This window comes from Oncorhynchus clarkii, chromosome 1 (genome assembly GCF_045791955.1).
Source record: "Oncorhynchus clarkii lewisi isolate Uvic-CL-2024 chromosome 1, UVic_Ocla_1.0, whole genome shotgun sequence".
In the NCBI taxonomy this organism is placed as follows: Eukaryota; Metazoa; Chordata; class Actinopteri; order Salmoniformes; family Salmonidae; genus Oncorhynchus; species Oncorhynchus clarkii.
Window position 1 is genome coordinate 66,793,229 of NC_092147.1, and position 13,953 is coordinate 66,807,181.

The 13,953-nt window shown below is 41.4% G+C and overlaps 2 protein-coding genes across 3 annotated transcripts; one reads left to right on the top strand and one right to left on the bottom strand.

Moving 5' to 3' along the window:
• Window positions 1-7,182: 7,182 nt before the first annotated feature.
• On the bottom strand, window positions 7,183-9,600 carry LOC139411130 (cytochrome P450, family 17, subfamily A, polypeptide 1). Its single transcript, XM_071157008.1, has 7 exons — window positions 9,286-9,600; window positions 8,887-9,025; window positions 8,519-8,748; window positions 8,329-8,415; window positions 7,779-8,167; window positions 7,583-7,686; window positions 7,183-7,463 (listed from the first exon to the last, which is right to left on the bottom strand). The coding sequence occupies exons 1-7, from the start codon at window positions 9,598-9,600 to the stop codon at window positions 7,183-7,185; spliced, it is 1,545 nt and encodes a 514-aa protein (XP_071013109.1).
• Window positions 9,601-10,430: 830 nt separating this feature from the next.
• LOC139411139 (BLOC-1 related complex subunit 7) lies at window positions 10,431-13,090 on the top strand. 2 transcript variants are annotated; one of them, XR_011634573.1, is made up of 6 exons: window positions 10,445-10,585; window positions 11,013-11,075; window positions 11,194-11,237; window positions 11,408-11,428; window positions 11,541-11,692; window positions 11,763-13,090. XR_011634573.1 is itself a non-coding variant. In XM_071157019.1 (5 exons), the coding sequence occupies exons 1-5, from the start codon at window positions 10,454-10,456 to the stop codon at window positions 11,590-11,592; spliced, it is 312 nt and encodes a 103-aa protein (XP_071013120.1). In that variant the 5' UTR covers window positions 10,431-10,453; the 3' UTR covers window positions 11,593-13,090. The 2 variants fall into 2 exon arrangements, 1 of the variants encoding a protein (XP_071013120.1); XM_071157019.1 differs by having other exon boundaries at window positions 10,431-10,585; window positions 11,541-13,090.
• The last annotated feature ends 863 nt before the right edge of the window (window positions 13,091-13,953 follow it).

The following is a 13,953-nucleotide window of genomic DNA, read 5'->3' on the forward strand; positions in this document are numbered from 1 at the left end:
GGAATGAACAAAGCAAGAGAGATGCGCCAAGAAGGATTACAAGGTATATTCTTATTTTTCAGTTTTAGATTAGCATGGAGCATCATCGTCTGACCTCATGTTAAAGAGACACGACGTTTATTGCACAAAAACTCACACACCTATGCAGTGCGGAGGTTAATGTTTGAAACGGTGAATGTGACCGGTTTAATGTGTCTCGGTTATTGTAATGTGTCTTCAGAACTCCCTTTTACTAAGGAATCACGAAGTCTTGTTACGTAGCCTTTCTGTAATATATTATATGATTGAATAGCCTACGCTTTGATTAATACTGTGTAGCCTTATTGGGAACTGGGTTTCACATATCTCTATAGAGTAGTAGAGCAGCTCCCAGAGGCCATGATTGTACTTCCGATGTGGTTTTATTTATTATTATTATTATTATTATATATATATTTATATATAACAATAATTCTCTAAAGAAAAGTAAAAGAACATTGAAGTAATATATATATATATAAACATTCACTACACATTAATTGAGTTTCAAAAGTTAAAATAAATAGAATAAGGTCAGGGGTTACAGTTGTATAAACCTATGGTAGTGTTGTAAGAATACAATGTTAAAAAAAAGGTTTTTGACTAATTCTAGAGATTTTATAAAATATTGTATTTCAAGTAAAAATATATTGCATTTGGGAACAGATTTCCAATATGTGTTTTTGTGTATACAACATTTACCAGAGAGAATGAAGAAATTAATTACTAATTCAGCAGTTTTGTTTTCATTTGAGTAATAACAATAACATTAACAACCTTACATCTTTCATTGTAGATACATGGGTCTTATTAATGAAATTAAACATGTAATTACTTAACTCGCTCCAAAATAACTTCACAGAGTTTCCGATGTGGGTGTGGTAGCGAATCAACCTTTATTTGTATGAGAGGCGAAGCCCAACTTGGCCAAAAATCTGTCTTCTCCAGCAGGTTGCAATATTTTGTTTCTTTCACAAAAGCGATGAGTTTTTGTATGGAGGTCAATGAGAGGCTATGTGAGTTTTATTTGATCAAAGTTTCGTAATGCTTAGGTTGTTACTAGTGTACTGATAAAAGTCGGTAGGACACGTGACATCTCGGCGACTTTGAGATAAAACACTTTATATCGAAGTTGTCTCAAGATTACTTTGCATATTCATGACATGAATTTCTTTCTCCATTGAAAACAGGCGGTTGACGTCAACAACAATATTGAAAACTAAATTAAAATAATGAGATGTATCCACCAATCCAAATAGAGGAATAGGTTGCATACACACATTTAACATATGTTATTGAGTGTGTAGCGAAAAGCTTGTGTTCCTAGCTCCAACAGTGCAGTCATATCTAACAATTCACAACAATACACAAATCTAAAAGTAAAAGAATGGAATTAGGAAATATATAAATATTAGGACGAGCAAAGGCCAGAGTATAAATACAGTGTGTGTGTGTGTGTGTGTGTGTGTGTGTGTGTGTGTGTGTATATATTACACAGTATATGTGTGATGGGATGTATAGACATTATGGACACTGTGGATAGAATAGTATACATACAGCAATCGTGGAATAGGATTGTATTGACTAGAATACAGTATATACATATGAAATGAGTAAAGCAGTTTAAAGTGACCAGTGTTCCATTATTAAAGTGACAGTGTTCCATGTCTATGTACATTGGGCAACAGTCTCTAAGGTGCAGGGTTGAGTAACCAGGTGGTAGTCAACTAGTGACAGTGACTAAGTTCAGGGCAGGGTACTGGTTGGAGGCCGGCTAGTGATGGCTATTTAACAGTCTGATGGCCCTGAGATAGAAGCAGTTTTTCAGTCTCTCATCCCAGCTTTGATGCACCTGTAATGACCTGGCCTTCTGGATGATAGCGGAATGAACAGGCCGTGGCTTGGGTGGTTGGTGTCCTTGATTATCTTTTTGGCCTGCCTGTGACATCGAGTGCTGTAGATGTCCTGGAGGGTAGGCAGTGTGCCCCCGGTGATGCGTTGGGCAGACTGCACCACCCTCTGAAGAGCCCTGTGGTTGTGGACGGTGCAGTTGCCGTGCCAGGCGGTGATACAGCCCGACAGGATGCTCTCATTGTTGCATCTGTGAAAGTTTGTGAGGGTCTTAGGGGATTTCTTCAGCCTCCTGAGGTTGAAGAGGCGCTGTTGCACCTTCATCACCACACTGTCTGTGTGGGTGGACCATTTCAGATTGTCTGTGATGACATCCTGTCAATGTGGATGTGGGCGTGCGCCCTCTGCTGTCTCCACGATCAGCTCACTTGAGAAATACTGCACCAAACATCTTAGTTAGATGTAAAATGGCACAATTAAGTTTTCCTCTGCAAAAACGTCAAAATGAATGACAGATTTCTTGAGTTATCTTAGATTAATTCTGACTATTATGAGGAAGTGTATACTGGCTACGGTGTCTATACCATATGACAAATGAGCAACGGCTAGTCTCACTTTTACATATGCAAAGCTCTGAATGCAAAGCTCTGAATGTGGCATCCATAGACAGACCACTCTCCGCTGAGTCGGCAGAAAGCGGATGTTTCTGGTTTTCAGGGATACAGTATTTTCAACCTTACTGCTGTGACCCCTGAAAAACAAAAGTGAGGTGTCTCAAGTGTGCATGGCCAGAGCTCTATATAGACCATAATTATTGGCACCCTTGATAAAGACCAAAAAATAAATATGCTAATAATGAGCTATATTGTATGCTAAAATATAGGGTTCAAAATTATTGGCACCTCTGTTTTCAATACTCTAGCACCCTCCCCTTGCAAGGATAACAACACTGAGCCTTTTTATAATATGTTTTATGAGATTGGAGAATACATTGGGAGGGATCTTAGACCATCCAGAGTCTTTCCAGGTCCTTGATATCTGTCTGCTCTAATGGACGGCCTTCTTCAATTCAAACCACAGGTTTTCAATGGGGTTCAAGTCCGGAGACTGAGATGGCCATTGTGAAATGTTGATTCTGTGGTCAATTAACCATTTCTTTGTGGATTTTGATGTGTGCTTGGGGTTATTGTCTTGCTGAAAGATCCACGTGTGGCCAAGTGCCCGCCTCCTGGCAGAAGCAAACAGGTTTTTATCTAAAATGTCCTGGTAAGTTACTGGGTAAAGTTAATTACAGTTGAAGTCTGAAGTTTACATACACCTTAGCCAAATACATTTCAACTCAGTTTTTCACAATTCCTGACATTTAATCCTAGTATAAATTCCCTGTATTAGGTTAGTTAGGATCACCACTTTATGTCAGAATAATAGTAGAGAGAATGATTTATTTCAGCTTTTGTTTCTTTTGTCACATTCCCAGTGGGTCAGAAGTTTACATACACTCAATTAGTATTTGGTAGCATTGCCTTTAAATTGTTGAACTTGGGTCAAACTTTTTGGGTAGCCTTCCACAAGCTTCCCACAAAAAGTTGTGTGAATTTTGGCCCATTCCTCCTGACAGAGCTGGTGCGACTGAGTCAGGTTTGTAGGCCTCCTTGCTCGCACACGACTTTTCAGTTCTGCCCACAAATTTTCTATAGGATTGAGGTCAGGGCTTTGTGATGGCCACTCCAATACCTTGACTTTGTTGTTCTTAAGCCATTTTGCCACAACTTTGCAAGTATGTTTGGGGTCATTGTCCATTTGAAAGACCCATTTGCGACCAAGTTTTAACCTCCTGACTGATGTCTTGAGATGTTGCTTCAATATATCCACGTAATTTTCCGTCCTGATAATGCCATCTATTTTGTGAAGTGCACCAGTCCCTCCTGCAGCAAAGCACCCTCCCAGCATGATGCTGCCACCCCTGTGCTTCACAGTTGGGATGGTGTTCTTCGGCTTGCAAGTGTCATGACGTTGCCCTCTTTGGGTACAGCAAGCCCCATCCCCCTCTCCCTGCCTCCCCCTGCCTCCTTCAACTAGGCTGCTGTGGTCAGAGAGAGGTTGTAAATTCCTGAGGAGAAGACCCTGCCACACAGTATAAGAGGCAGAGTGAATTTTCATAGAGAACAAAGGAATTTCTTCCACCTCACAGAACTTGAGGTACGAACAAATTTAATGTTCCGGGGAAAGTATAAAAGATCGGTGAAGAATCCAGCTACGAACTGGTCTGTTTGTTACAACTTGGGGAAGCTCATGGGAGAGGGTGTGGCCACATTACCATAACAATGTTTATATAATAGCCTCAGATATGAGGTTTACATCTAATTGTTGTATAAGATGAATGAGTGAGTATGATACTGTTTGTAAAATTGTGTAATATGATTTTGGACTGTTTAATGAAGGAAAATCCAATTCCCTTTTGATTTGAGCTAAATCAGAGGACCGCCCCTGAGCCCAGTTAGGGTCAGGCATCCTGGGACAGTCCCTTTTCTGCAATTCCGAATAAAACCCAACTTTGAGAAATTATCACCAGACCATGTTTTTCTCCATTAGGAGGGGACAAAGGTTGCAGACCATTGCTGAATCTTTTAACCATACCACATGGTTAAACTCTTAGACTATCGATACCGACAGAACAAGAACAAGTCTTTGATATTAATTACTAGTCTGCAGCTAGGAATTCGGTTTCATTGAACGTGAAGAACGACAACCGCCAAAACATCCATTCTATAACGAATGAAGGAATGTCACTCTGAACAATCCACTCTAACCTCAACAGAGAGAGAGAGAGCGGGAGATAGAAGGACAATTCTACAAAAGAAACAACTTTTCACCAGCTATCAAGAGGACACACTGAGCGTAAATATATATATTGATTGTGTAGCCGATGTGAAATGGTTAGCTAGTTAGAGGTGGTGCGCGCTAGTGGCGTTTCAATCAGTGACGTCAATTGCTCTGAGTGGTTCCCCTTGCTCTGCAAGGGCCGCGGCTTTTGTGGGGCGATGGGTAACGATGCTTCGAGGGTGACTGTTGACAAGTGCAAGTTCGCGCCCAGGTCGGGGTGAGGGGACGGACGTAAAGTCTATACTGTTACAATTGCAATTGTTCCCGAATAAGTGAGCGTTCAAGTGCAAAGGATTGGCATTTCAATTGTTATAATTATCAACTCTGTAGTGGCTTCTCAGCTGACCCCCACTCCCCATTTTGTCCAACAAGCCGCGATGCCGGTTTAGCCCACTAGGGCACATTTCCTATCATTTCTGGTAACCATATTTACTTTGTTGTTTTGTTTATGCATTTCTGTGAATTACTTAGTAATAAATACATGATTTAAGACAATTGATGTATGGATGACTCATAGTGAAGACTGGGTTCGTGCAGATAACCAACAATTAACGACGTTTGGAATGAGACTAACGTCAGGTAAAGTAAATCATTAATTAATCAGAAGACTATGGATCAGATATGAAAATATCTGAAAAGTTATATTGGGAAATTATAACCTTGTAATCTGAATATTTTCCTTGGTGCCCCGACTTCCTAGTTGATTACAGTTACATGATTAATCAGTCTAATCGCGTAATACTAATTACAGAGAATCTTTGATAAAACTAAGTCTTCAATTTAATGAAAAGCCATTTTTCCCTCCAAACATAACGATGGTCAGTATGGCCAAGCAGTTCTATTTTTGTTTCATCAGACCAGAGGACATTTCTCCAAAAAGTACGATCTTTGTCCCCATGTGCAGTTGCAAACCGTAGTCTTGCTTTTTTATTGAGGTTTTGGAGCAGCAGCTTCTTCCTTGCTGAGCGGCCTTTCATGTCAATATACGACTTGTTTTTACTGTGGATACAGATAATTTTAGATGAGATCTGAATCTCATCTAATACCTATGGCAAAATCTGACAACAGCATTAAAGAATTGAACCATTTGCAACTGAAGAATGGGTCAAATTGGCAGTAGAAAGTTGCAGCTACAAGAAGCATTATTCTGTAGTTATCTTGGCCAAAGGCTGTGGACAACCAAGTACTTGCTCCAGGGTGCCAATAATTATGTTAATGCGATTTGTTTTTATTTTCAAAATAAAAATGGTAAACTTAAGGTTCCCTTAAAAAAAGTGGGTTCTGCAATGTTGAAAATCCAATTACAAGGTGTAGAGACAGTTTTTTTATTGTTTTTATTTCAATGTATTTTAGAAGAAATACGGAATTATTTTAGAAAAAGACCAATATATTTCTTCCAATTGAAGAAGCCATTCGTGCTAAATTGCATTTTGATCTTTTCCTCTTTGTTATCATCTGCTGAAGGAAATTGCAATTTATATTACATTGATAATCTTTTGTACAAAAACTCAGCCAAATGAATAGATATTAAAGAATGCTGAATATGACATGTGCTTTATGCTGTTGACATGTATTTGTCAGTGAGGCCATTTTGTGAGTGTGTCTTACTTGGAAGGACAGTATATTGTTAGGATGCCAGCGCCACTAAGCGGACTTCTCTGCAAGAATATGCTCTCACTTGGATTTTCTCTGTAGCTGGAAATACTGTGGTTAGTTTTATTGACCAAACATCAACAGAGTGCCATATGATTTTTTATTCATCACTAAAAGACAGTATTATGTAAAACAGTAGTAACGGAATACATTAGTACAGCTCATTAAGGCAAAAAAATATACAGCATTGTTCAACATCAATACAGTGAAAAATAGCAGTCATTACAAGGGCTGCGTAATATATCACAACCTTAGTTCACGCCTGTTTCCATGTTCTATGGTGCATTCGAGAGCTCTCTGAAATGTGGAAATACGAGTTCCCGACTCCAAAATAGCCAGTACAATGCCCTCCAAGTCAATGCCCTCCAAGTTCCAAGTGAAAAACTCAGGCCAGAATGATGATACCTGAGTATCATCGAGTTCTGACATTTCATCAATGACCTGTCACCTTTGCGACCAAAAGATGGTAAAACAATGCCTTTAGCTATGTGGATAAAGAAGCTACTTTGACCAATACAGTCTATGGTTTGACACATTGTCAGCTAGTTAACCAACTTATTATTAGCAACACTATCTTGTTTAGCGCTCTAGCTAAAAATCTAATTCATTGTAGAGTTGTACCAACCTCAAAAGCACTAGAACGCATTTATATCATCTTCACAACTTGACCAACTGGAGCTATGAGATTCCAAGGTCAATTCGAATGCACCACTATTAGTGTTTAAACATTAACACCCATGCATGTCATTCGGTAAGGGTGGGGGTCGAGGGGGGGGTCTAAGAGGTCTGGAGATGGCTCTTCTCCCAGCCTGCTCTTGGTGTGGCATTGACCTTGTATTTGACCGGCTGGAGGACTACCCCAAACTTTCCTTCCAGGCTGGGCAGTGGCTGGCCCGGGGACACGGTCATAGTTAAACGCTGAAGGATCCAGGAGAGGAAGAGGAAGATCTCCATCTTAGCCAGCGCCTCCCCCAGACACACTCTCACCCCTGCCCCAAACGGCAAGTAGCTGGGCGAGGGGATGCACAGACCTGTTCCCTCCTCGTTCAGGAAGCGACCTGTGGAGACACAAGAGAGAAAGACTGAGACACAGAAAACTGAGGACACAGGGAGGACTGAGGACACTAATACACAGAGAATGAGGTATAAATAGTCTATTAACTTGAGACATTCTCACCAGGGTCAAACATCTCTGGGTTCTTCCACTCCTTCTCATCGTGATGCAGGGACCACAAGTTGATGATGATGCGAGCACCTTTCCTAACAGTGAACTTGCCAATACTGCAAATTAAATACATACAGAAACAGAACAGAGTGAACTTGCTATCAGTACAAAGAAACGTCTTTAGATCAAAACAGTAATGTGTGTGTACCTGGTGTCTGTTTGGGCTACATGGGGGATGAGTAGAGGGGCAACAGGCCGGATGCGTAGCACCTCTCTAATGGTGGCCTCCAGGTAGGGCAGGCTCCCCCTGTCACTGAGCTGGGGGGTTCTGTCTCCCCCCACCACACTGTCCAGTTCCTCCTGAATTCGCTTTTGTACCTGTGGATGGTGGATGAGGTAGGCAATTGCCCATTTTAGGACTGTTGACGTGGTTTCCACTCCGGCTCCAAATATGTCACCCACGGTCATGAGCAGGTGGTCTTCACTAAGGCCCACGGTCTCCATGGTGATCTCGGCAGTGTTGTTGTTCTCAGCACTGCGTTTGGCCCTTAGCAGGGCGTCCAGCAGGTCTCTCTGTTCATGATCGCTGTAGTCCGACTGTTGAGGAGCATAACGTAAAGCACGGCCATACACCATGGCCTGCTGCAACTGGTATTTCCCTGATATTCATAAAAAATGATGAGCTACAATAGATACTTTCATCTATATTCTATTTATATAGAGGAAAGTGCCTACTGTACCTACCTGCTGTAGCCTACCTTGTGTTCCTCGTATTTTTTCTGAAGCAGCTTGTCTCTGATTGACACACACTGCTTTAGGAGACGCAGGTCTGCGTTGGGGAAGACCTAAGAGGGAGAAAAGAAGACGTGTATAGAGGCACTGAGGAAACCTGAGAGATGTACTGGTCCATTCCATCCAGGGGGCTATAAACAACAAGTTGCACTGTACCTGTAGCCATGGGAAGATGTCCACCAGACTGTCCTTAGCGACCGTATCCACGATGCCCTGGCTGAACTGCAGCATGGCCTCAAACTCGGGGTCGCCGCGGCAATAGGAGGAGCTGAAGCAGAGAGAGCAGACCACGTTGGTGACAGCTCTTGTCAGCTCTGGGGACAAGTCCAACGATGCACTTCCTGACTCTCGCAGAGTGTCACACAGGGAGAGAGCTTCCCTACAGACTGGAGAGAGAGAGAGAGAGAGACAGGGAGAGAGAGACAGATACAGAGACAGAGAGGGTTTCTCAGTACACCTGAATCAAAGTGGTCAGATTCAACAACAAATTGTTATAATGGATATAAACTTTGTTTGGTACTCACTAATCTTCTCGATGGAGGCAGAGCCCTCACCAAACATACACAAGGCTCCATGCACTGTTTTACGATGAAATCTCCAAGTGGCACCGTAGTCTGCAAAGGCAATATCTTTACCGTCCCTCGTCAACAGGTCTGTGGTTACCTTGTTAAGAACAAATATTTTATTATGTAGGCTAGGAGAGCATAAGGAGTGAGAAATGCCAATCAATGATTATGTAACAAATGTTAACTGTAAAAATTCACTGCATTACACATTACATTTATTTTAATGTACATTTCAGGCACAATTATATCAATGTTATTATGCATCAAAGACAAGCAAATATGTGATCAGGCTGATTTTAAATTATCTCTGTCATATAGAATAGAATAAAACAAGTTCAAGAAAAAATAACCACTCACTGTTCTGGGTCTTCCTGCAAAGATTTTCCCCTTTTTAAGGAGGACCTCTTTGGCGTGCTGGTGGTGGTTGACAAGGATGACTGTGTGTGGGCCCATCATTAGAGAATAGGTATGTCCATACTTCTGCTGCAGCTTCTGGAAGAGGACATGCGGTGCCTGATTGCTTCGCAGGCTCAACAGGCTCCCGATGAGTGGGAACACGGGCAGGCTCGGAGGGCCCCCTCTGGTCTCCAGGGACCTTCGAAGTTTCACCTGCAAGAGCAGTAGACCCAGCCCGACCACAGAGAATACACACATGCACAAAAACCACGCCATGCTGTATGTTGGGCCGAGAGGGGCTGGCGTCGTTATCAGAGTGTCACTGAACTTCGATAGCAACAGCACTGAGGAGCAGAGGGGTTTTATACGGCTCCTTCAATGCCATACCTTGACCCTGCATATTTTAAGCTTAGATATCTCTAACAGCTCATGCCAATTTAAACAAGATACGCTTGTTTAACTTGGATTAATCCCACTAAAGATGTTTGATAAAATAATATATATTGTTGCAAATAGACTATAATAGGCTAACGAAATACAACAATGAATAAATGAATTAACTAACTGTTTAACAGTTTTTTAACTGTTTTATGCATAAAGGAATGCCTATTATAGGCAAGAGACACCAATAGCCTAACCTTATAATGGCAATGGACTTTTGACAATTATTTTCTGGGGTTTCAAAGATGTTTTGGCTGTTTAAGAGTGGGCGTTTTCATGACTGTTTAAGAGTCGGCGTTTTCATGACAAGCTGCAATTCCGTAGTCATAACACTGCAATCACCAATAGAACAATGAGTCAGATGTTCACCGGATGTATAAATCTGAAGCATCCGGTTTGCGTTTCCAAGAGGAAGCCCAGTGCCCAGCAGTGGGAGAAGATGGCTTTCTCAAAACTAGAATTTGTTACGAACAGAGTGTACTAAGTTTTGTAGACTTTACTCTTTGCAAAAGTTTCAAAGTAGGCGTTTCCTGTTGGAAAATGTAAACACATCCATAGAATGTGCCAATAGGATCTTGCTTGGCTCTGCCCAACCCCAAGCTTGTCCTGCCCACTATGATTAATTTGCTGCGATTGGAAACGACACTGTGTGGTATATCTTGTTTGTTTATAAAAAATCTTTGCTGCAATGGCTTCCGTGGAGTCGCAACCACGGTTTGGTCAATCTGTCAAAGGATTGTTGTCTGATAAAGTGGGCTCCTGCAGCGGGGATGTGATCGCCCTGACTCGCCAGGTGCTAAAGGGATCACGGAGTCAAGAGGTAAAGCTGGATATCGATTAGCACCTTTTTGTGAGACCTTGCTGCATTTGGTTAGCTAGCTGGTTGCCCCACAACGACAGCTAACGTTAACTAGCTAGCAAGAAAAGCCATAGAATCGCTGACCAACTGATGTTAGCTAGCTAAGGTTATTGTGTCTAGCTAACGTTAACTAGTAAGTAAGGCTGGACAACGCTAGTGAGCTCATTTGTATAGCAGCTACATCACATGATGGGTGCATCTCAATATGCCCGACCCACTATCTAAATTCCTTTTGTCATTTTCTTAACTATTTCACTTGCCTCTTTCATTTATGTCTTGAACTATGGCTACCATTCTCACTGGTCCAGTTTCTTACTATATCTTTATGGAGGGAAGGGAGGTGAGGAAAGGAAGCCACTTTAAACTATTTACTCAATGTCTCTTTCAGCTTCTGGGACAGGCTGCCAGAAACATGGTCATTCAGGAGGACGCCATTCTGCACTCAGAGGATGTAAGTAGTACTGGGATCCAGGTCCACACTACAGTAGCTCAAGTAACAGGAACTGTGTTCACCCTGATCTAGCACTGATATTGTCGGACTTCAAAAACATAATTTGTTTGTTTTACAGAGTTTGAGAAAAATGTCCATCATCACCACCCATTTGCAATATCAGTAAGTTATCCCCAGTTTATTTTGGACAAGATAGACCAATGTGCATCCGGTAATCATGATAGTCAGAATTGATTCTCATGTGCCATTTGTTTATTGCTATGCTTGGATAATAAACATTCACTAGGGAGATGACTATCATACTTTACATGACTCTTTGTTTTATCTTCCAGACAAGAGGCCATCCAGAAGAAGTAAGTCAAAATATGAACTTTTTTTGTTAGTCGACCTGCATCACTGTCCAAATACAGTCACAACACTACTTGATGACGCAATCGACCATATCTCCCCTTGCTTTCTCCACAGTGTGGAACACTCCAAAAACCTTCAGGATCAACTGAGGCATTTACTGAAATGAAGTGTCTGCACTGAGACACTTAAATTAAAGACTATGAGCTGCTCCTGTCTGTGTTACCATGTTGCTTCTTCTGAGAAAATATGTGCAGACCCCCCCCCCCCCCCCCCCCGCGCTGCAACCTTAGGACAACATTTCCCGCCCGGGAAGCCCAATTCCTCATTGAAACTAGTGGAGAACACCACCCCCCTTACAATGATCTCAAACTGTGTTTTTAATACACAATAAAATTAAACACAGACTACCCCTTGCTAATCAGAACTCTCAGGTATGTTGTGGTGGGCTGTCATTACAATTGCTTCACAGGAACCTAACCAGCTGAGCTAACAATGTAACAAATGTATCATTTTGTATAAAATAATCCAACAGGCTCCACATTACAATAATCGCAGTACCCCCTGGTGCACTGTTAATTTATTTAGCCATTTAATCCGTTTTTGAAGAAAAATCACATTTTTCCACTGCTTTCATGTGTTTGAAACGAGAGCTTGAATAAAGTGTCCCACTCCACAGCAGTTGCTTTCCATTGGAGCACTGCGATTGGTTGGCCAAAACTCTGGGGCGATGCTTGGCGAAGGGTACATTCTATCAGAATGTTCTCTAACATTGCACCTTCCTGATGTAGCCCCTGGCCTTTTGGACTGGAGGCTGCCTGGAAGTCTCCCCAGGTACATGCTGTTCTTAAGAATATGCATACCAGCATATGGTGCTGTTATCCTGCATATTAGTGACTCTTATTTATTAAAGCCCTACTCCAGTCTCCATTTTAGCTCATTTATCACATGATTTACTTAACAAAAGGCACATCTCAATTGGTGGCCTTTCCTCTTATGGTCTTTATTCTTGCAAGCAAGGGGGAGGCCAATGACATCAGAAGGCACCATCAGACCAATGACCTACTCCATTGGAGATTCTTGTTTGGGCAAAGTACCATCCTCCCCTCTGTGACCCGGAAACCAATAAGTGGTTGAGGAGTGTGTCATTTCATTAGTAGGCAAACAGAATAGTGTCCTCCCCCGCCTACCTTTCATTGAGGATACTCGTGTATCCTACAACAGAAGAGTTTAGAAAATCTGCCACACCTTTGAATCAGCTTTTGTTTTGTCAGAGGAGAAAGATGCACACAAAAAAATATATATGTTACTCATTGTTTTATCTATACAATGTCTTGCACAACTGAACTTTTTAAAATCACTTAACATACTTATTTTGGGATCAACCCCGTAAACATCATTGCCTAAGGATGCGAGAAGGGTGAAGGGTCATCTCCCGAGTGGCACAGCAGTCTAAAGCACTGAATCTCAGTGCAAGAGGCGACACTACAGTCACTGGTTCGAATCCAGGCTGAATCACATCCGGCCGTGATTGGGAGTCCCATAGCGTGGTTCACAATTGGCCCAGTGTCGTCCAGGTTTGGCTGGGTTAGGCTGTCATTGTAAATAAGAATTTGTTCTTAACTGACTTGCCTAGTTAAATAAAGGTTAAATAAAATTTAAAGCAAGCGGTTTTCCATCCACATTAATTTTCCACGCCAACTCTCCTCGATTACCTTTGACCTTTAGCAAAAGGAGGTGAGAGGACGCAGGAGGTGAGGACATCTAATTGGGAAAAGGCCCATGAAGTTTGCACTTGTCTAAAAAACGTTTTTTTCACCCCTGTGTGTGTACATTATAATATTTATATGTGGGATATTGTTTTTCAACAGGAAAAGTTCTAAAAGTGTATACATCAGAATATTTTCCTTCACAGTAGGGCGGGGGGTCGGAATAATGTCATTTCAATATGAATCGTTTTTTTTACACTGGATCTATAACATACTTAATATGGATTGACGTTAGCCTATTTATTGTGAAAATATTAAAGTCGATATTTTACCTATACATTTTGAAATCTGTATGTCCACATTGTAGCCATTGTATCGACATCTGGTAGTAAAAGGTCTTACCTGTCCACTGTCTGCATTGTGACCAGATATCCTGGTCCCTCAAATGCAAATGATTTCATTCTTTCAAAATAATATTTATTTTAAGACACATTGAAGCCATAAATCAATTGCATCACCTGTTGATGATTTTAAAGAGCTGGATAATGATGATTTAAATGGTTTTACTGTTCAGGCCTCTTCGATATCCAGACAAGCTCCATCTCCTAATCTACACCTGTAAAAATGTTGGTACAATCACAATGTGGACAAGATCAGGACAAAGGATGCATGTTAGAACCAGGTATAAATAGGGCTTTAGAGAGTAGGGTAGTTAAGAGTTTGGATAAGGGATGAGAAGTCAATTCAATTTCAATAAGGAAGCATATCGTATTTAACCTTGATTAGCTTTCTAATAGTGGTATTAGAGCTAGCAGTCAGGG

Bases quoted from the DNA above. Each gene is read 5' to 3' on its own strand.
- LOC139411130 (XM_071157008.1), bottom strand. From the start codon at position 9,600: ATGGCGTGGTTTTTGTGCATGTGTGTATTCTCTGTGGTCGGGCTGGGT. The intron at 9,026-9,285 runs GTGAGTGGTTAT...GTTCTTAACAAG, and splicing joins TTGCAGGAAGACCCAGAACA to GTAACCACAGACCTGTTGAC. The intron at 8,749-8,886 runs GTGAGTACCAAA...CTCTCTCTCCAG, and splicing joins TGCCTCCATCGAGAAGATTA to TCTGTAGGGAAGCTCTCTCC.
- LOC139411139 (XM_071157019.1), top strand. From the start codon at position 10,454: ATGGCTTCCGTGGAGTCGCAACCACGGTTTGGTCAATCTGTCAAAGGA. The intron at 11,076-11,193 runs GTAAGTAGTACT...TTTGTTTTACAG, and splicing joins CCATTCTGCACTCAGAGGAT to AGTTTGAGAAAAATGTCCAT. The intron at 11,238-11,407 runs GTAAGTTATCCC...TTTATCTTCCAG, and splicing joins ACCACCCATTTGCAATATCA to ACAAGAGGCCATCCAGAAGA.